Below are 22,043 nucleotides of genomic sequence, written 5' to 3' on the forward strand. Positions count from 1 at the left end.
ATCATGTTGTCGGGCACTGAATCTTTGTCTGTTGTGCATTTGCCCACTACATTACTCAGTTTGGCGTCATCGACAAATAATGTTATTTTACCTCGAAGCCCTTCTGCCAAGTCTCTTATAAAGATGTTGAATAGGATTGGGCCCAAGACTGAGCCCTGTGGTACTCCACTAATCACCTCCGTCATTTCAGAGGGGGTGCCGTTCACCACCACCCTTTGGAGCCTACCTCCAAGCCAGCTCCCAACCCATTTTGTCAATGTGTTACCTAATCCTATAGAACTCATCTTGCTCAGTAACCTGCGGTGTGGTACGCTATCGAATGCTTTGCTAAAGTCCAGGTACACGATGTCCAGGGACTCCCCAATATCCAGCTTCCCCGTTACCCAGTCAAAGAAGCTGATCAGGTTGGATTGGCAGGATCTCCCCTTAGTAAATCCATGTTGTCGGGGATCCCGTAGATTCTCTTCATCCAGGATCTTATCTAATTGGTGTTTGATTAGAGTTTCCATTAGTTTGCTCACTATCGATGTTAGACTCACTGGTCTGTAGTTTGCTGTCTCCATCTTTGAGCCTTTCTTGTGGAGTGGAATGACGTTAGCCGTCCTCCAGTCCAACGGGACGCTGCCTGTACTAAGGGAGAGGTTGAAGAGCGCGGACAGTGGCTCCGCCAAGACATCACTCAGCTCCCTAAGCACCCTGGGGTGCAGGTTGTCCGGCCCCATTGCTTTGTTAACCTTGAGCTTTGACAGCTCACCGTAGACACTGCTGGGCGTAAACTCAAAGTTACTAAACGGGTCAACTGAGCCAACCCTTGTCTGTAGCTGAGGGCCGAGCCCTGGCGCTTCTCGGGTGAAGACTGAGCAGAAGTATTCATTTAATAGTTGGGCTTTTTCCGAATCCTTTTCCACATAGTCTCCGTCTCATTTCCTAAGACGTACAATCCCGCCTGAGTTTTTTCTTCTATCACTGATATACCTGAAGAAGGATTTATCTCCCTTCTGGATGTTCTTTGCTAGAGTCTCCTCCATGAGGAATTTAGCCTCCCTGACTGCTGTTTTGACGGCTTTTGATTTGGCCAGGTAGTCTGCTCTAGAGTCCTGCTTCCCTGATTGTTTGTAAGAGATGAATGCTTTTTTCTTCTCCTTGATCAGGTCTGAGATCTCCGCAGTAAACCACTGTGGCTTATTGTTCCTTCGCCGTTTACTTTCTGATTTTACATAGCGGTTTGTTGCTTCTTGTATGGTTGCTTTCAAAGTCGACCATATGTCTTCCACGTTATCGGTTTCTTCTTGGCTTTGTAGCGCCTGGTGAACGAAGTCTCCCATTTCTTTGAAATTTGTGTCCTTGAATTTGAGGACTTTGGTTAGTGTAGTAGATTTAGTGAAACCTTTCCTGATATTGAACCATACCATGTTGTGGTCACTGGAGGCCAATGTGTCGCCCACCGAGACCTCTGTGACACTTTCTCCATTGGTAAGTATCAGGTCCAGTATTGCCTGATCCCTTGTCGGTTCCAACACCAGTTGCCTGAGGCTTGCTCCTTTCATAGAGTTTAATAGCCTCCTGCTGCTGCCGGAAGCAGAGGTAAGTGTAACCCAATCCACATCAGGCATGTTGAAGTCACCTAGCAATACTTGTCCCCACGCAAGGTGATATTTTCTATATCTTCGATTATTTCCATATCCAGGTCATCCTGTTGTCTTGGGGGTCTGTAAATTACACCAAGATACAAGCATTTGTCCTTCTCTCTGGCCAAATTAACCCAAAGGGATTCCCCAGTATACTGGACATCTGAGATTCTCGTGACCTTAATGTCATCTTTAGTATATAATGCTACACCCCCTCCCTTCCTACCCTCTCTGTCCCGGCGAAGCAAGTTGTAACCCGGTATGACCATGTAGGTAGTGGCCACGGCTTGAGGTACCCAGAAGTGCGTGAACATCGCTGTAATGACATCATGCATATGCGTGACATCAACATGTTCATGTCCATGCATGTGTAAAGGCCCTCCAGATGGGCCCTGAGACGCCAGTAAGGGGTGCCAGCAGGGAAGAGGGCCAGAGAGAAGGAGAGGCGCTGGCGCCAGCTGATTGCCTACAGCAGTGTTTCTCAACTACTTCAAGCTAAGTACCCCCTAAGTCTAACAAATATCAACTGATACCCCAACCACAGACCTCCCTAGGCCCACCAAAGCTCTGCCCCAGATCCCATCCCCTTTACTAATTGTAATGCAATTTTTTCCATTCATTTTTCATATAAACACAATATACACAGCAGATATAAATTCTCAAAACTGACATTTCAATCACTATATTGAAAATAAAATCATTTTACCTACCGGCGATGCCTCTGTAGGCTGCTGTAATTAGCTTTAAAGGTGAGACTGGGAGGCCAGGGGGGAAGCCAGAGGACGCTAGAGAGAAGGGGGAAACATGCAGGCCTTCAGCGAATCGGGCAGAGCTGGCGCTGTACTGCATAGGGAAGTCAGATGGCAGGTGCCTCTCTTCCTCCTCAGTGTGTCGCGGCACACTTGGAATCTCAGGAGGCACACAGTTTTGAGATACACTGGGCCAGATGTTCTGAGCCATGTGAGTTTCCACGTGTCAACTGTAATCGCAGCTAAGCAAAATGCGGTGTCATAGATTTTGTAGGTGATCTGGATTAGGTGAAAATAATTCCCTTCCAGGTCAAGGTGGAGCTGGGCAAATGTGCACTGCACGGCCTGGGGAGGTCAGTGATCTGTTGGAGATCATGCAGGATCTGCAACTGATGGATCACTATATTCAAGCTCAGCATATATATATAGTACTGTATATATTTTTCCCTACTGTGTCCAGGACTTTCTGATCTTTGCTTGGCAGGACACTGGAATGCATCGTGGAGATCTGAAATCTTTGGAACACTGCCTCGATGACTATGGACTGATGGGGCAGCTGCAAGGCATCATGTCCTGGAGCAAAGTGTGCTCTATATTTTAGTTTTAGGCATCAGGACGTTGCTCTCAGGGGCAAAGACTCCAAAAAGGTTTGTTTTGCACTTACCTTAACAGTAATGAACCCCATTCCTAAGCCAAGGTCAGTGGGGTATGATCTCGCTCTATCAAATTCAGTACTACCAACAATCACTGTAGTACTTCACTGTGACAAAGCGTTTCCTTTTGGAGTTTCTAAGATGTAATATTTTATGTATGTACAGGGTGGGCCAAAAGTAGGTATACAGTATTTATTCATTATTTCTTTTTATTTTATAGGTATTGAAGAGGTATAATACAGTACTGAATGATAAACAAGTAAAAGTGACACAATGTAACTGATACAAAAACTTCACAGAAATGTTATTTGTGACACCTGTAAAATAAAAAGAAATAATGAATACTGTATACTTACTTTTGGCTCACCCTGTACATACAGACACAGACAGCTTATTGAATTGTGCTTGAAAACTGCTTTTAATCAAGGCTCTACCACCCAGAAAGTATAGAGAACAGTGGCGTACCAAGGGGGGGGCGGGAGGGGCGGTCCGCCCCGGGTGCCAGCCCTGAAGGGGTGCTCCCGGCCTTGCCGTTCAGTCCCCCCACACCCCCGAAGGAACGCTCGCCCCACTGACCTTCCTGCACCACCTGTGAAGCAGCAAGCAGCAGGATCGCGAGGTCAGCTATCCCTGAGCTGCTTGGGCGCTGCTTCCTGCGCCGCGGTCCCGCCCCTCCTCTGACGTCAGAGGAGGGGCGGGAACGCGGTGCAGGAAGCAGTGCCTAAGCAGCGCAGGGATAGCTGACGTCGCGATCCTGCTGCGGCTGCTTCATAGGTGGTGCAGGAAGGTCAGTGGGGCGAGCGGTCCTTCGGGGGTGGTGGGGACTGAAAGGCAAGGCCGGGAGCATAGGTAGTGCTGCTTCATAGGTGGTGCGGGGAGGCCAGGGGGGCGAGCGGTCCTTCAGGGTGGGGCGGGTGGGCAGGCAGGCAGGCATTCAAGGGGGAGGGGGGTGACAGGCAGGTAGGCGTTCAAGGGGGGGACAGGCCTTCGGGGGGGTGTGCAGACCTTCAAGGGGAAGGGACAGGCCTTCAAGGGGGGGGCAGGCAGGCCTTCAAGGGGGGACAGGTCTACAAGGGGGGCAGGTCTACAAGGGGGTGGGACAGGCCTTCAGGGGGGGTGCAGGCCTTCAGGGGGGGTGCAGGCCTTCAAGGGGGGGACAGGCAGGCAGGCCTACAAGGGGGGGGGACAGGCCTACAAGGGGGTGGGACAGGCCTTCAAGGGGGGGACAGGCCTTCAGGGGGGTGCAGGCCTTTGGGGGGGGTGCAGACCTTCAAGGGGGGACAGGCCTTCAAGGGGGGGACAGGCAGGAAGATCTTCAAGGTGGGGGGACAGGCCTACAAGGGGGAGGGACAGGCCTTCAAGGGGGGGACAGGCCTTCAAGGGGGGTGCAGGTCTTCAAGGGGGGACAGGCAGACCTTTAAGGGGGGACAGGCCTTTGGGGGGGACCCTGGTTTAGAAGTACACGGAGGGAAAGGGGTGTTCAAAGAGACGTGCATATGCCAAACTTTGGGGGGGGGGGATGAAGAAATAATGGGTCTGAAAATAGAGGAGAGGGAGAGAAATGATGGACCATGAGATTTAGGGAGGGAAGGAACTGAAAGGGAGAGAAATTGGACACAAGGGATGGTGTGGAGGAGGGACAGAGATACTGGATAGGAGGGTAATTGGGAAAAGAAAGGAAGAGATGGTGGACTCTGGGTTGGTGGGGAAGGAGGGAAAGATGCCGGATGAAAGGGTAGTTAAGAAAAGGTGGATCTGTGGAGGGAGATGAAAAAAAGGAAAGATACCAGACTTCCTGGGGAGGGAAGGGAAATGGAAAGGGAGGACAGAGTTGGCAGATGGATGGTTAGCACGCAGAAAGAAGAAAGATGGAGACCCTGGCAAGCAAGTTATCAGAAGAAAACCAGAGCCTTGGACCAACAAGATTTGAAATATAACCAGACAACAAAAGGTAGAAAAATTAATTTTATTTTCTGTTTTGTGATTATAATATGTCAGATTTGAAATGTGTATCCTGACAGAGCTGGTGTTGGACTGCAAACGTGAGCTAGGATTTAACAGAGAGAGGAAAAGTCCTTTTTGTTTCTTTATTTTATTTACACCACAGCGCCAGTGTGGTTAGGAGAAGCCAAAGGGGGTGAAAAAGCTATAAAACCCACCAGGAGTTTTGAAAAAAATCACCCAACTGGGCAGGAAAATCGAAATGAAAAACCAATTCAATAGGCTGAATCGAATCGAAATTTTTTTCCTGAATCTGGCAGCATTAGTTTGCGCTACTGTCTTAGACTTTAGGACCTGGGATTGGGGAGAGATGGCATCCTCAGTACTTTATAATGCAAGTGAAATGAGGATTTGGTCAGACTTTTGAAGGGTCTGCAGAAAAAAAATATTGTATAGGCCGGGGACATGAAACAGCAGGAAATGGGAACTTTTCTTCCTTCTATTTTTGTGAATGGAAAGGCTGAGGATGTCAGAGAGTTCAGTTAAAATATGTGCTTTATAAGAAAATATAATAATGTGTTTTATAAAGTTTATAGCATAGCTGGCCTATCCAGTGAGGTGTTTCTAGTGGTGGTGGTGGCAGCGTGTCAATGTGTTGAGAGGAAGAGGTGGTCTGGGAAATTCTGCTGAGCAAACTCCGGGCCCATTTCCACCCCCCAGTTAGTCCACTCCACTCAATTGGTTCACAGACTGAGTGGGTCTTTGGGTGTTGTGTTGGGATCTCTTCCAGTGGTTTATCAGTATCTCCTTCTGGTCCAAGGAAGGAAACTTTGTTATCCTTAGCATTGACCTACAGAATATGTTTGTAACAGCGCTGCTTGTGTGGCATTAGGCTATGTAGTGATCGAAAGAAAAAAACAGACCTTTGCACATTTTTGCACTATATGGTGGGTGTATGAGGAGATTCACATTTCCTGCACAGCTAAGTCCATGTGAAGTTACCTTGTGCTGTATTTGACATCTAGCAAGGTCTCTGTTTGAAAGGAAAGATCTAAACTTAAAAATGAAGTGGCCAGAAGTTATGGTAAAAGCAGATAGTGTAGCTGGTTTTAAGAAAGATTTGGACAAATTCCTGGAGGAAAAGTCCATAATCTGTTATTAAGACATGGGGGAAGTGTCTGCTTGCCCTGGATCGGTAGCATGGAATGTTGCTACTCTTTGGGTTTTGACCAGGTATTAGTGTCCTGGTTTGGCTACCATGAGAATGGGCTACTGGGCATGATGGACCATTGGTCTGACCCAGTTAGGCTATTCTTATGTTATGTTCTCATCTGTAGGAGCCTTTGTTTTCACTTCTTATTTTAATGTATTGTTTTTCTGAGAACTTATCAGTGTTTTTTATAATGGGAACAAAAATGGAAGAGAATTAATGTGTTTGGAATGGGGGGATAACTAATTTCTTCAGCTAAATAATTCAATCCACTTCAAACAGACATAGGAGAACTCACGCACCATTCACACACCCTCCAACCAAAAACGTCAAAAGAAAAAAACTGTGCGACAACCTCCTAGCCATTCGAGCTGCAACACTCGACCCCCAACCCTACAACCAATTGACATCGACCACATACTGCAAAACCTTCAAAAATAAATAAAAACCCTTCTATTCAAAAAACACATAAAACCGAACTAACACAATCAGAACTGTCCCAAGCATCACCTGCAACGACTCCATATGTACTTCTGATGTCATGACAATTCAGACATAATTTATGTTATGTTATGTTTGGAATATAAGAAAATTTTCACTGCCTGTTTCTATTCTGACCATTTATTCCATTTCATGGTCATTACAAAAAATATTTTTTTACATGGGGGGGGGGGGGGTGTCAAAAAATGATGGGCCCCGGGTGCCACATACCCTAGGTACGCCACTGATAGAGAAATATTTCTGTATCTGCCTTTGTGGAAAGCATGGGTTTTTTGATGTTTACCAGTAAATTTTGGAGAATTTGGTAAATTGCTACTAGTACAATCTCCTCTGGTGAGCTGCAGAATGCATTGGAAGTCTCATTAATTGTCAGGAGCATAGGGAGGGAAAAAAGAAATAGCCTTAGAGATTTTTTTCAGAGAGACTATAGTAGGATAAATCTTCTGCTTGTCTGGATTGGGGTCTTGAGATGGAGCGACAGTCTTAGGAGGGCTCAATGATGTTGTGTCTTCAATGGCAAGTTGATGACATCTGAAACATAAAATGACTGGGTATTATGGGGAGGGGGTGAGCCTCATCCTTCCCAGGTTGGTGGTGAGGTTGGATAGAGGTGGCTGTAAGTTGGCAGGGATAGGCTAGGGGGGGGGGGCTCACCTGTAATGTTCTGCAGGAGTCTTTTGAGCAGATGCAAGAACAAATTCCGGAAGATTCCTTGAAGCTGTGCAGTAGATGTGGTCAGTTCTCAGGACAGCAGCAACATGGATTGGGTGAAGGCATCCACAGAGATTTGTTGTTTTTTTTTTTTGGGGGGGAGGGAAAGGAGGAAATACCTTGATGCATTTCCAGGATGGGATGGGTATAGGTATCTCCAGTGGAATGTTCCCTGATGGATCTGCTATTTGGGGGGGGCGGGGGCATAAATTTTACCTTGTCCTCCTACTGCTCATCTTTTTTCAATTTAGACGTGTTAATATGTCTATGAGATTCCTCACAATCTGCCTGTTTCTGGGCAGCTTTGGGAAGCTATATGATGCTCATGTGGACAGGTTTGCAAAGTCTCAGGGGGCAAGTGTCCTTGTGCTGCACTAAGGAGGCCATCTCTTTTGTCAGTACCCATGTGGAGATTTTCAGAGCTTGGGAGGGGGGATAGAGCAACAATCCTAATGCCAAGGGCCCTGTGCTGTCACTGGCAGTAAAGGCTTCGTATCCGCTAAGGCACTGGTCTTTCTGGTGTAACCATTTTCTTCCATTTGTGCCTGTGCAGGAGGAAGGACATTCAATGAGGCTGTCACGCCTGCACGGGAGAGTGCCAGGAAAGTGGGTTTGGTAGCATTGGCCATGACCTAGCAGTGCTTCTGAGAAGAGCTAAGTCTACTGTGGAAACAGACAGACTGAGGAGGGGGGTAGCACTGACTGGCGAGGGAATGCCCTAAAAAGCTTTTCTGAGCTTTAGGAAAGCATCACATACTGAATCTGTCAAATGAAGTCACCATACAACATGACTATATCTCCCATGCTTGCCTGAGGAATAAGTGCTGAATAGCAGTGCTGGCCAGTTAGTTTTACCACACCCTGGAAATGTGTCATGGGCAGACTAGATGGGCCATTTGGCCTTTATCTGCCGTCCTGTTTCTATGTATCCATCCCTGCCTCTTTTCATGTGGCCAATGATTTTATCTGGGTGAAATTAACCAGCTCAACAGTAGTGAAGAAGGAAAAGGAGTTAACAAACCCTGACAATTTGTCCAGCTAAATCACAAAATTAGTAGGCCAGACCTTTTCAATATCAACCTCATTGTGACTAGTCTACAAACTTGAATACATCTAACGCGCGCACATGCCAGCTGATGAGTGAAGATGCTGAGCCACTTTTCCTATCACAAGCATGTGATTAGTCAAATATGGGTGTAAGCTCAGCCACTTCACATGCTCACAGACATGTGCTCTGGTACAGGTGTGCAAACCACTAATACATGCAGAGCTGACCAGTGAAAATGGCGGCCCTGCTCCAGTCGCTGAGGAATGGCCACATCCTGGGATATTCCGGGTAAGGGGTCTTTTGATAACCACTTGTTTGTGACGGCAGCACTGCCAACCCAGAAGGGCTTAGAGTAGCAATAGTAAGCCAGAAGAGACTGGAGGTTCTTTTGAGGTAAGCACTTATCTCACGCCCACTGCAGGAAGGAGATTTGCCATGAGGTAGGGAGGGGAGAAGGGTGTTCCAGTTTCTATGCACTCTGTCACCTTCCTTGGCAGCAAGCCTGACTTGGAGCTCCTAGTTGTGTCCCCCTGTCACAAAGTTGCTGTGGCTCACTGGCTGAGCTGTTGCCTCTGCACCCAGAGATTGCGAGATCAAATTCCGGTGCTGCTCCTTGTGACCTTGGACAAGTCACTTAATCCTCCAGTTCCCATCGCTTTGAAATGCCAAGGTGACAAAAAGGCAACATACAAGTCCCCATTCCCTTTTTTCTCTGCAGCACACCTGCTCATGCTATCCTAAATCTGGTCATGAAATATGCTTACAGTCAGACATGCGGAGACAGCAAAGCACATACTCAAGCAAAGAGGTGCAATAACTAATATATAGTATATTCACAATCACTGCTTTGCATGGTAAAACATGTGTACCCACATCACAGCCATGCCAGCACAGTCACAGGTATGTACCCTAAGTAACCAGCACAAATGTAGTCACTGTTCAACATGTTCAGTCATGTCATAAGGGAAAAATCACGCAGATATTTGCAGGGAACTCAATTCACACAACAGATGCACAATATCACAAACATGCTCATAATTAAAAGCTGAAAAGCAGAGAAATCTGATGGATAGCAGGTGAACTGAGAAACAGAGAAGCCAAGTTTAAAACCCATGGCTGTGATCCTGGGCAAATCTCTTAACCCTCCTTTGCCTCAAGTACAAACTAAGATTACAGTACGCCCCCGAAATTCGTGGGGGTTCCGTTCCAGGAATCCCCGCGAATCTTTAAAAAACATGAATACGGTTTTTCATGGGGGAGACTGGCGAGGGCAGCGGGAGAGGCAGGAGAGAGTGGCCGGAGCACCGGCGAGTGAAGGAAATCACTCGCTGTATGCTCCGACCGCCTCTTCCTGCACTAAAGTCGGGCCTTACCAATCAGGAGCTGCATGTCAAAGCAGTGTATATATAGTATAGTGTATATATAGTATATATATAGTATAGTATAGTGTGTATATATATATATATATATATATATATATATATATAGTGTATATATAGTATATATATAGTATAGTATAGTGTGTGTATATATATATATATATATATATATATAGTGTGTGTATATATATATATATATATATATAGTGTGTGTATATATATATATATATATATATATATATATATATATACACACATGGCTTTTTTAAAATCTACTTTAAAGTGAAGCCAATTTAAACTGATCATAAAAGAAACTTCACTTCATTTCACTCAGTATATTCAGAAAGTATTTAAGTATTTTAGATTTACTCCAAAACTCTCATATACTTTGTAAGAGTCTTTAAAAAAAAAAAACCCTCTTAGTACAAATCTTTTTTTCTTCTTTTAGAATGGGGAAAGGATCTCAGTAGGCTACATCCAAGCTAACATTTTTCATTCAAGCTAGGATTAGCAGTAGCAAGCCTCCTCATCGGTCCTAACCTCCACACACCACCGTTATGAAATAAATTTCTAATTTTTGGTTTTTTCCTTTTATAAATAATTTAAATTCACTTATCTTTAAATTAAAGCTGCTCAATGCCCCGATATGAAAATCATGTTTCGCTGTGTCTCTGTATCAAGGAGCAATCCCTGCAACACATCAGCAAACAAGAGGTTCAGAGCAGAAACAACTTTAAATCCTACATATTCATATTAGTAGTTTAACATCAATTTACTATTCAGATGACTCGTCGCCAGCCTACAAAACTTTTAAAGATGGCAGTAGCGTCTTAACTCCTTATTTAAATATAGTATAGTCACGTGATTTATCAGACCAATCAGTAAAGACCACTCCAAAAGCAGCAGGGAATTTAAACTAGTCATCCATTCAACCTCCAAATTAAGGCCTCTAGGACTTACAGTATTCAAATCATAAATCCATTTTTGCTCTCGGTAGTTAAGCCACCGTTCCGCATTGCCACCCTCCCACCCAACTTCTATTTTATCAATAATTTGCCATTGTATATCTTTGGTAGTATGTCCTGCCTCTATCTAAGCTCCTATTGTAGCACACTGGATAGCTTCATCCAAGGCTAGACAAATGCTGGGTTGCATCCGGAGAAACTTCGTCAGCCGAAAGCCCGAAGTGATAATGCCGCTTTACAGGTCCATGGTGAGACCACATCTGGAATACTGTGTTCAATTTTGGAGGCCACATTATCAAAAGGATGTGCTGAGAATAGAGTCAGTTCAGAGATTGGCCACTAGGATGGTGCTCAGGACTCAAGAATCTCCCATATGAAGAACATCTAGATAGGTTGCAACTATACTCTCTCGAGGAACGCAGAGAGAGGGGAGACATGATAGAGATGTTCAAATATGTTACTGGCTGTATGGAGATGGAAGAAGACATCTTTTTCCTTACAGGACCTACGGCGACAAGAGGGCATCCGCTAAAAATCAGGAGTGGGAGATTTCATGGGGACATTAGAAAGCATTTCTTCACCGAAAGGGTGGTTGATCGTTGGAATGATCTTCCACTTCAGGTAGTAGAGGCCAACAACGTGCTCGCTTTTAAGAATAAATGGGATAAACATGTGCGTTCACTTCGAGGAAGTGCTTAGGGGGGTGGTTAATCCAAGTGGGCAGACTTGATGGGCCGTTGGCCCTTTTCTGCCGTCATACTCTATGTTTCTATACTACCGAAGATATAAAATGGCGAGTTATTGATAAAACAGAAGTTGGGTAGGAAGGTGGCAATGCGGAACGGTTGCTTAACTACTGAGAGCAAAAATGGATTTATGATTTGAATACTGAACATAAGAATAGCCTTACTGGGTCAGACCAATGGTTCATCAAGCCCAGTAGCCTGTTCTCACGGTGGTCAAACCAGGTCCCTAGTACCTGGCCAAAACCCAAGGAGTAGCAACATTCCAGAACCCTTAGAGGCCTTAATTTGGAGGTCGAATAGATGACTTTAATTTAAATTACCTGCAGCTTTTGGAGTGGTCTTTACTGATTGGTCTGATAAATCATGTGACTATACTATATTTAAATAAGGAGTTAAGACGTCGACAACACCATCTTTAAAACTTTTATAGGCTGGCGACGAGTTGTCTGAATAGTAAGTTGATGTTAAACTACTAATATGAATATGTAGGATTTAAAGTTGTTTCTGCTCTGAACCTCTTGTTTGCTGATGCATTGCAGGGATTGCTCCTTGATACAGCAACACAGCGAAACACGATTTTCATGTCGGGGCATCGAGTAGCTTTAATTTAAAGATAAGTGAATGTAAAATATTTATAAAAGGAAAAAAAAATGAAAATTAGAAATTTATTTCTTAACAGTGGTGTGTGGAGGTTAGCACCGATGAGGAGGCTTGCTACTGCTAATCCTAGCTTGAATGAAAAATGTTAGCTTGGATGTAGTCTACTGAGGACCTTTCTCCATTTTAAAAGAAGAAAAATATTTGTACTAAGTGGTGTTTTTTTAAAAAAGATTCTTACAAAGTATATGAGAGTTTTAGAGTGAATCTAAAATACTTTCTGAATATACTGAAGTGAAGTTTCTTTTATAACATTAATAGCACGCTATTAATATTGAACACTGGGAAGTATTTTTCAGCACTGTTCCTGAGGTACTGTCCTGGGCTGTAGAGAACAGTGAAGGAGTTCTGAGCATTGGCCTGATGGTTTTCAAGAAAGATTTTTTAACTATAGAGCAATATAAGGGAGAGTTTAGCTATTTCCTGTAAATTGAGCACAATTTTATTATAACTCACCTCAAGCTTATTTGGTAAGGCAAAGCATCAAATCTTCTGAGTAAGAAAAGTCAGAGACACTACTTATACCCAAGTGAATTGTTACAGAAGCAGATCTGAGTGGTGGTGGGTATGTATAAAACAGGGGAGGAGGTGGAGGGAATTCAAGGATAAGCATAGAGGCTCCATAGGTGAAAGGAGTAAGAGGAAAATCAGAAATTAATTGGTGTCCATGGCAATGTACATGGCAATGTACATGGCTTTTATCAGTTGTCATATTTTGTTTCTATGAGTAAGGAGGGAGGAATTCATGTACATACAGAAAATGGTGTGGAAGCATCCAATCACAGGCAATGACATCTGGATGGTGACATCAGGATTTGTATTACTGCAGCTTTGGAATGAGAGTCAGTGAATATCTGATTCTAGAGACAATCAAAACAGAAGCCTCCAAAGCAGGGCATGTGCTGGGTCAGGGCTAACAGTTCTCTTACCACCACTTCATTTCTCTGTAAACTTCTTTGGGTTGAATAATACTCAAGACAGGCAGTATATACAGTGGTGCCTCGCATAACGAACGCCTCGCACAGCGAACGCTGCGCACAACGAACTTTATGTCTTGCTCCCTACAACGAACTTCGTTTCACACAACGAAGTCGCCCGAGCTGCATCCTTCCGCGCAGGCACTGCGCTTAACTGCCCTCTCTCCGCCTGGCTCCCTCTTGCCCCCCCCGACTCCCCGACACGATCGGGGCAAAAAGGAGCCCAAGCCCTCTTGCCCCGCCGATTCCCCAACTCCCCGACAATATCGGGCCAGGAGGGAGCCCAAGTCCTCCTGGCCACGGCGACCCCCTAACCCCACCCTGCACTACATTACGGGCAGGAGGGATCCCAGGACCTCCTGCCCTCGACGCAAACCCCCCTCCCCCCAACGACCGCCCCCCCCAAGAACCTCCGACCGCCCCCCCAGCCGACCCGCGACCCCCCTGGCCGACCCCCACGACACCCCCACCCCCCTTCCCCGTACCTTTCTGTAGTTGGCCGGACAGACGGGAGCCAAACCCGCCTGTCCGGCAGGCAGCCAACGACGGAATGAGGCCGGATTGGCCCATCTGTCCCAAAGCTCCGCCTACTGGTGGGGCCTAAGGCGCCTGGGCCAATCAGAATAGGCCCGGGAGCCTTAGGTCCCTCCTGGGGGCGGGGCCTGAGGCACATGGGCCCAACCCGACCATGTGCCTCAGGCCCTGCCCCCAGGAGGGACCTAAGGCTCCCGGGCCTATTCTGATTGGCCCAGGCGCTTTAGGCCCCACCAGTAGGCGGAGCTTTGGGACGGATGGGCCAATCCGGCCTCATTCCGTCGTTGGCTGCCTGCCGGACAGGCGGGTTTGGCTCCCGTCTGTCCGGCCAACTACAGAAAGGTACGGGGAAGGGGGGTGGGGGTGTCGTGGGGGTCGGCCAGGGGGGTCGCGGGTCGGCTGGGGGGGCGGTCGGAGGTTCTTGGGGGGGGCGGTCGTTGGGGGGAGGGGGGTTTGCGTCGAGGGCAGGAGGGCCTGGGATCCCTCCTGCCCGTAATGTAGTGCGGGGTGGGGTTAGGGGGTCGCCGTGGCCAGGAGGATTTAGGCTCCCTCCTGGCCCGAACAACTAGGGGGGGGGGGTCGCCAGGGCCAGGAGGACTTACCGTAAGCACCGTAAGGAGGTAAAGAAGGAGATGTTAGGGCATGTAAAGTAAGGGCATGTAAACAGTACCCGGCGTATAAGACGACCCCCGACTTTGGGGAGGATTTTAAGGTACTGAAAAGTCGTCTTATACGCCGGCAAATACGGTATGTTTTTAGATGTATCTAAATAAAAATAATAACAAAAAATTTATCTTTTTTTATGTCATCTTAGCATATTTTATGCTACAGAACGAATTATTTTTTTTAACATGTATTGTTATGGGAAAACGCGTTTCACATAACGAACTTTTCGCATAACAAACTTGCTCCTGGAACCAATTAAGTTCGTTGTGTGAGGCACCACTGTAGATGTGACCTCTTATATCCAAAGCCCAAGTTTAAATACTCTGGAACTCAGTGATATATTTGTACAGACTTAACATTATTAAAAATAATTTCCAAACTATATGTATAAGTATATTTTCTAAGTTTTGTTTTCACTCTTTTCTCCATTTGAGTTTTTACTACTGTTTTGGCTTACTATAGAAATGGCAAAGAAAGTTTATGAGGTGTCCCACCTGTGTGCACAACAAAACTTTTGTATTGCTGTTCTAATTGCACAACAGTTTCAGATTATTATCAGGAAAACATGAAGATTCTGCCAAGAGTGGGTTGGGGTTTTTTTTTGGGGGGGGGAGTTATGTACAACAACTCCAGTACAGTTCATGGTGAAACTTACTTTTCATTTCTCCCTTCTCCTCACTTCCCAAACAAAATCTCTTTCACTATACCTTGTATACTTCCATCCTCATGTTACTTTTTCTCTTGCCTACCTCTGTATTATTTTTTATCCCTTCTTCACACTCTCTTCTTTTTACAGCAGTTGACTTCCCTCCAGTCTCTCATCTTTCATTCTGTTTCATTCCTTCCCCTTCCTATTAATCAGCCTGACCACCCAATCTGTCATCCTTTTTCCCCCTCCCCCCACTTTCCTCTCAGTCTTCCTAATCAGCCGCCTGCATTTCTCAACTATCCCCTCCCCCTCACTTCCTCCTCTGCTGACATCAAGCAAATGTTATTCTGCCTATCAGAATTGGATGCCGAATTCCGCTGCTTCCAGTGGAATGCCTACTATGAGCCACCCAGATGAGCTGTCCACATGAATCCATGACCCTCCAGAAGAAATTAGGGCAAGAGCTGTGTGTTCATGATACTATCAATATGTAGATGACTCATCCTATTTGTCCATAGAGAACCAGATCACCCTCCTCCACTTATTTCCAGACCTTTCTTCCTCCATCTTTCCTGTAATTTTTTTTTCATAATCCTCTTATCTACCCCCTCAATCCTTTCTCAATCATTCGCCTTTATTCTTCCCCCTCCAGTTCTTTCTTCCTCTTCTTTCCTAAGAGTAGAACTTCATGTTGTCCCTTCTTACTCTGACCCTTGACCATGCTGAATATCATACACATCTATGTCATCCCAGTACAGTGAAAAAAAAAAGTTTGGATCAGGGATTGGAACTAAGAACTGCCATACTGGGTCAGATCAAAAGTCCATCAAGCCCAGTATCCATCAAGCTAAGCAACAATCAGATTCTGTATGCATTCCTGACCCAGCACATCCGTCTGAGGCAGATGAAACAAGAGTGAGCAAATCCTGCCATAAGGGCCAAATTTTGTATTCCTTGCTACAGTATTACAGGAAGTAAGGGAACCTGCTTATACCTCACAGCACACTCAAGAAGCTGGCTCTTCTCCAATTGCACAAGGGAACAGTGCCTATCCTAGACCCAGCAACAACTTTCACCCTTTCTCAAGCTAAACTCCTAACCCTCAGACGTCTACTGTTGAAGGTAAGAGGCACCAGGATGAGCCAAACCTAGAGACTGAGCCAAACCTAGAGACTCTCATTGACATCTCCTTCCTGCTCTATAACAATTAAAGGCATTCCCATTCTCTCTCTCTCTCTCTTCTTTACTTTAGGCTTTTGTTAAATTCACAGAAAAGAACCATCCATACTCATTGTGTGTTGCCTCCATACTGAAACTAATTATGCTTAATGAGTGCCTCTCTTCCCATGAAAAGACCTGAGACTTGCATGATGGTAGAACTGAAGGCCTCAGGTCAAGCTCAATCCATAGTGCTCCAGTCAGCCTCAAGTCTACCTAACGTCTATCTCTTTGACAGCCTTCACGATGCTCTCAGTAGCACTGTGTAAAGGCCCTCTCTGCTCAGACTTCCACCACTTCTGCCTCACTAGAAGTTGCTTTCTCTCCCTGTGTGAGGTGTCATCACATCAGACCCTTGTACCTAGGAAGTCTGCAGTTGATGATTTTATACTTTAAGAATGTTAATACTCAATTCAAGCACATCAGGGAAGCTATCCTTCCCTGCAGGGCTGGAAGGGATAGCAATGTGGGGACGATCAACAGTGGCTCTTTATGTTTAGGGGGAGGGGTATGAGAACAGGGCCTGAAATAAGAGTTCGAGTGTCACACAGGCACTCAGGTACTTAACAAGCCAGCAGAGCCAAAGACCTTCATTCCTCTTCCTTTTAAAAAGAAATATATTTATTTCTTTTCATGATTTGTACTGTTGTGCTGGTTATTGACTTTATTCTATTAAAAAGTCTTATAATAACAAGAAATATATTTTTAAGTCTCTGATCTTGACATCATTTTTTTCTTCACATGCCACCATGGGTTCACTAGTATTTGAATATGCATTCCTGGAAAACTCAGAAATATAATATTTTTCCTCATTTAGTGAGTGTTTTTAGACACTAACTTCTTACCTTTCTCCTGTGCTTGTCCTGTCCGCTCTCTGCCTCTCTCTTCTTCAACTTCCTCCTCACTCTCTGTAGTTTCTCTGCAATTCCTCTCACATTTCTTGCTTCTCTGAGACCCTATTGCTTTTCATACTGGCTTTCCATATCACTCGTTTTTAGAACCTTAAGAACTATGCAGTTCACTCATGAGCCCTTCTTCATCAACTGTATCTTAGTGGGTTAAAGAACCCTTTCTACCCCAAAGAGACAAGAGGTGATTTACATTTGATACAGTGGCGTACCAAGGGGGGACGGAAGGGGGGCGGTCCACTCTGGGTGCAGCCTTAGGGGATGGTGCACAGCCGGACAGGTCCGGAAAATTCCTGGGCTGCAATGGCACTCAGCGGCATCAGCGCCCCCCATCCGTGACGGCACTCAGCGGCATCGGCGCCCCCCCTGCCCCGCGACAGTACTCAAGTTTGGCCTCCTTCTCCCGGCATCAGCAGAACTTCAGATCGGCAACAAGTGCTCAGTCAAAAACTTCCCTTGACTGAACTGCAGAAACAGGAAGCTGAGTCAGGGGAAGCTTTTGACTGAGCACCTGTTGCCAATCTGAAGTTCTGCTGATGCCGGGAGGAGGCCGAACTTGAGTGCTGTCGCGGGACAGGGGGGACGCCGATGCCGCTGAGTGCAGTCACGGGGGGGGGCGCCGATGCCACTGAGTGTCGTCACAGCCCAGGAATTTTCCAGACCTGTCCAGCTGTGCACCCTCCCTAAGGCTGCACCCGGGGATTACCGCCCCCCCCCCCACCTCCCCCCTTGGTACGCCACTGATTTGATATTTATAAAGAGGGCATCACAAGTTAGTGGCCATTCAAGCAAGGCCAGTTAATTCCATATTCCTATGCCAATGATTCCCAGTGGCTGATGTAATGGCTCAGAAGCTACCGAGATATCACAGCAGCAACTCCCAGTGGGTGCTGTGATAACTCATTATCTACTGTGGTACTGTGTTAGTTCCTAGTGGCCACTGCAGTGATTTATTATCTCCCCCAGTACCAAAGTACCGGCTCCTAGCAACCCCTTTTTCCATGATGAGAGTAACGGTGGGACTGTGGTAGCGGCTCTTAACATTATCTGTAACCTGAGGCCGTAATGTGTTTGGTCTCTGGCACGTCTCCTATGCCTTTCAGTTATGTTACAAACTGATATGTCTAGATTGAATATTTGGTACAACAGCAGTGTGGTAGTTACTTTTTGTCTCTACTGACCTGGACTAGATGGAACTAGCTAATCTCTGTATCTGTAATCTGAACCATCCAGTCCTAGAGGGGTTAAGCTCTGTATTCCTCTGTTCATCCCACTCATCCACTGATTCCTAAAGATCTCTGTACCCCTGCGCTCTTTCCCCCCCCCCCCAAGTCATATAGTTCTCTAGTGGTAAGAGGGTCTGTATCTCTAAGGTCTTCCCTTGACTCAGAGTCCTAGAGATCAGAGGCTCTGTTTCTTTACTGTCTTCCTCCAAGTCATACAGTCCCCTAGAGGTCTCTAAGGCCCTAATACAAGGCTCGGAACTTTGGTTGTATTGTACTAAGAAATCTAGACCAGTCTTTCCCTCTCACGTGTGACTGCTATGGATTACTTGATCTCTCATTCTTCAATGTCTGACAGCAAGCTATGAGATGTGAGAGAGAAACCCCATAAATGACTGAACTTTGATACAGATTGTTTCAAAATGTAATCCAATATGAACATGAAGAGGGCTCACTTTGATTAAATCCTGCAAAGTCTGGCAGACAAAAGATTGTTGCAGTTGACCGGGTCTCGCCACATCTAGGTAAGTAGAACTGATGTTTCAGCCATCACGCTATGCCTTTCTTAGGGATGAAACGTCAGTCGGACTTACCCAGATGCTGCGAGACCTGGACAGATTCAACAATCATGATGCCAGCTGCAGAAGCTTAAGAGAACATCTGGCAGACAAAATACGAAAATCACATTAAGGGTTCAGGCTGCTCAACCATGGTCTCAAGAGGAGGTGACTAAAGAACTAACGCTGACCTAATGGTGTTATCACTCCTGCCACATGTCGACTGACAGCTGGTATTTCACTCCATGCAGGACTGGTTTTACGTGTTAACCTTGCAAATATAGAACCTCTTTTTGAAGGCTGAAGGCTGAGCTGAGGTTGAATGGCTGGGGAGAATGAAGAAATAAAAACAAGAGATGAGCGAGAAAAGAAAGACTACTGGGAACAGATACTATCCACTGGTTCCGTGATCCAAAAGGAAATATCCAGTTTATTAAACATAAAAGGACCAGTTTTACCAGATTGGAGAAGACAAGTGACACAACCAAGAGTCAGTGAATCAGACTAACAGATGAATCTATCCAAATCAATAAAGATCTGTAAAACAGCTACACCAGTGACCAATAGGTCCTGAGAAGGGAAAGAAACTTCAGCACCACTGCTATCTTTTCACCAATCACTATAGTTACTATAGTAAATAACCATTAATTCATCTAAATTGTTCATAAACGTACTCCCATATCACTAATTCTGAAGTGCACAACTCTGATCCTCCAAGGGAGTGGTGGCTTTTTATCTATTTTGCTGAATCTCCGCCTGGATTATATAATGTGATATATTTATTAATCATGAGGATGGGACAAGAAGGAGAAAAATACAGTTACTGCAAAATTGCATTTTGAGATTAGTAGTCATGTTATTTAGTTACTAAGAACCAAACTGTGTTGTTAACATGCAATAACAGAAAAAAAGTTGCCTGAATTTTGATGAATTCATAGGCACAATAGGGTTTTCTGAACACAAATTTTATTCTATTAAAAAATAAGAAAAAGTCTCAATTAAGTACCCGAACCAAGAGGTGTATTCTTCGGAAATGTGGTGGACCTGGATTTAAAATTAAAATAGGTTAATCCTATGTTTTGATCTTTGGTGATCCTCCAAGGCCACAAACAAGCCTGGGTTTCCAAGATATCCACAGTGAGTATTCAATAAACAATATGGCATACGCTAGGCTTAAGAACTATATTTGTATAGCTTGGTTACCTGGAAAACCAGACCTGACTACTCATCTTTACAGACCAGGGTTGTGCACTTCTTATCTAACCAAATCCAACTAACTTCTCAAATAAAATGTAGGGTATTAATTCTAGTCTTTAACAAATCTGTGTCTCAAGCTTGAAACCAACAAGCCAACGGATTCCCTGGTTACAACTGTGACCACCACATCAGAAGCCAACAGCAAACTATAGTTGCTGTAGCTTTTGCTTAGGATGGTGGTGTGCAAAAGTCTGGAAAAGGTTGTTTACAATATGGAACTTCATTATCACTGGCATACATTTCATTTCCATTTTTTAAATTTGTGCTTATTTAGCATTTATTCTTTGTGGCTTCCTGCATAATAATTCTGTAATACTACTGCATAGTAAATGCATATTATATATGTAAAACAGCATAAAACAAAGGTATTGATCTATATATTGCAATTTCAGCATGGTTCAGCTGCTATTCAGATGCTGTGTCCGTGATCATATCCCCTGAAGTCTATAAAGGGCGCCCAATTATTCATACCCATGATCCCGACATATGTGCACAACCTGATTAATGAGTCAATTAACATCAACTGGACATCAATAATTATTGACATTAACTGGCACCAATTAAGAGTTGCACGCACATTTGATTGTGTGCTATTCTATAAGTCTGGGTGTCCAAATCCCATAGCGCTCAACCTCAAATGTGGCATGGCTATGAGAAGGGCAAGGGTGTTCTCAAAAGGTTTCAGCTAGCCTAAGTCCTCGTGCCCAAAGTCGGGCGGAGGAATCCAATTAGGCATTTTTCTACATAAAGGGTATTCATCATGGAGAGCCTTTTCTAGAATAGCGCTGAACACTGATTTTTCCCAGTGCCTATTTCCTGAATCTGGCCCTAAATGATTAAAATAAAGGTGTTTAATTTTATTTATACATGTGGCAAGAAAATGGCCCCTTTGGGGGGGGTGTTAGTGATGATAATATTTGGCAGGTTAGTCTTTTACTCTTGCAGATGGCCTTGCACCATCCTGGCTTTGAACAAACCAATTTTAAAAGATGGCGGCTGGCAACCACTTAGTTCCAGGCTGCAATGTGTGCTCCTGCCAGCTCTTTTTCATGCAGGATGCTGCTTGGACCTACTGTATTTCCAGTGCTATTTCATGCCACAACAGTATCAAAGGATTCAAGCCTGGTGATTGCATTGGCCAACTGAGGGTAGAGATCTTGGATTATTTCCAGTCAACAACTGCTTTTGCTCGATGGCATGGGGCATTGTTGTCCTGGAATTTTTAGTCAGCTGGAAAATGTTTCTCTGCTGATAGAATCATGCAGTTTTGCAATAACTCAATGTATTCCTTAGCATTTACCACCCCATTGACATTTGTAGATATCACAACCCCACTTGCTGTCATGCAGCTCTAAGCTATGATCTTCCATTGATGTTTGACAAACACTTTGGTTTGCATTCTTCACCTAGAAATCACCTTACATATGTGTAAGCCTGGTCTTCAAAGAAGCAAAAAGTGCTTTCTTCACTGAAAAGTACCTTTTATCATTTCTCATAAGACCACTTGAGTTCTACTTGGCTCTATACATCCTCTGTCAACAACTTTTTCTTGATTTAAATTTTACATCCCCTCAATCCATATTCCAGGCATGTTCTACCCACTATAGGTGAAGAAACTACTGCCTGAATAGCTGAAGTGAGATGAATTTGAAGTCCAAATTATGTAACTGATTACCTGAAATCGGATCCACTTTTGTTGCAGGATCCAATTCTGCTTAACTTTACTATTTGCTAAGCAAAAGACAATATGAATGCATGCATATCCAATGTATAAAATTAGTTCCATTCGAAAGAGTAAACACAAATACATAATGTACGATTGTATGAAAAATTGCACTTAGAGCTGCTTATTCAAGACTTTTGCAC

The 22,043-nt window shown here is 44.8% G+C and overlaps 1 protein-coding gene across 4 annotated transcripts in view; it reads right to left on the minus strand.

Annotated features, from left to right (window-relative positions):
* Positions 1-22,043, minus strand: part of CNNM4 (cyclin and CBS domain divalent metal cation transport mediator 4) — a 172,142-nt gene that overhangs the window by 26,040 nt on the left and 124,059 nt on the right. For 2 of the 4 annotated variants that reach the window (XR_004539945.1, XM_033950075.1), the window contains one exon: positions 19,112-19,246. The exons of the other annotated variants lie outside the window; for them this stretch is intronic. Coding sequence is in view for 1 of the 2 variants with exons in the window: in XM_033950075.1 (XP_033805966.1) it covers positions 19,112-19,246 (135 nt within the window). In the remaining variant the exon portion in view is untranslated. The remainder of the gene's footprint in view (positions 1-19,111; positions 19,247-22,043) is intronic. 4 annotated transcript variants of the gene reach the window in all.

Source organism: Geotrypetes seraphini, chromosome 6 (assembly GCF_902459505.1).
Source record: "Geotrypetes seraphini chromosome 6, aGeoSer1.1, whole genome shotgun sequence".
NCBI classification, from domain to species: Eukaryota; Metazoa; Chordata; class Amphibia; order Gymnophiona; family Dermophiidae; genus Geotrypetes; species Geotrypetes seraphini.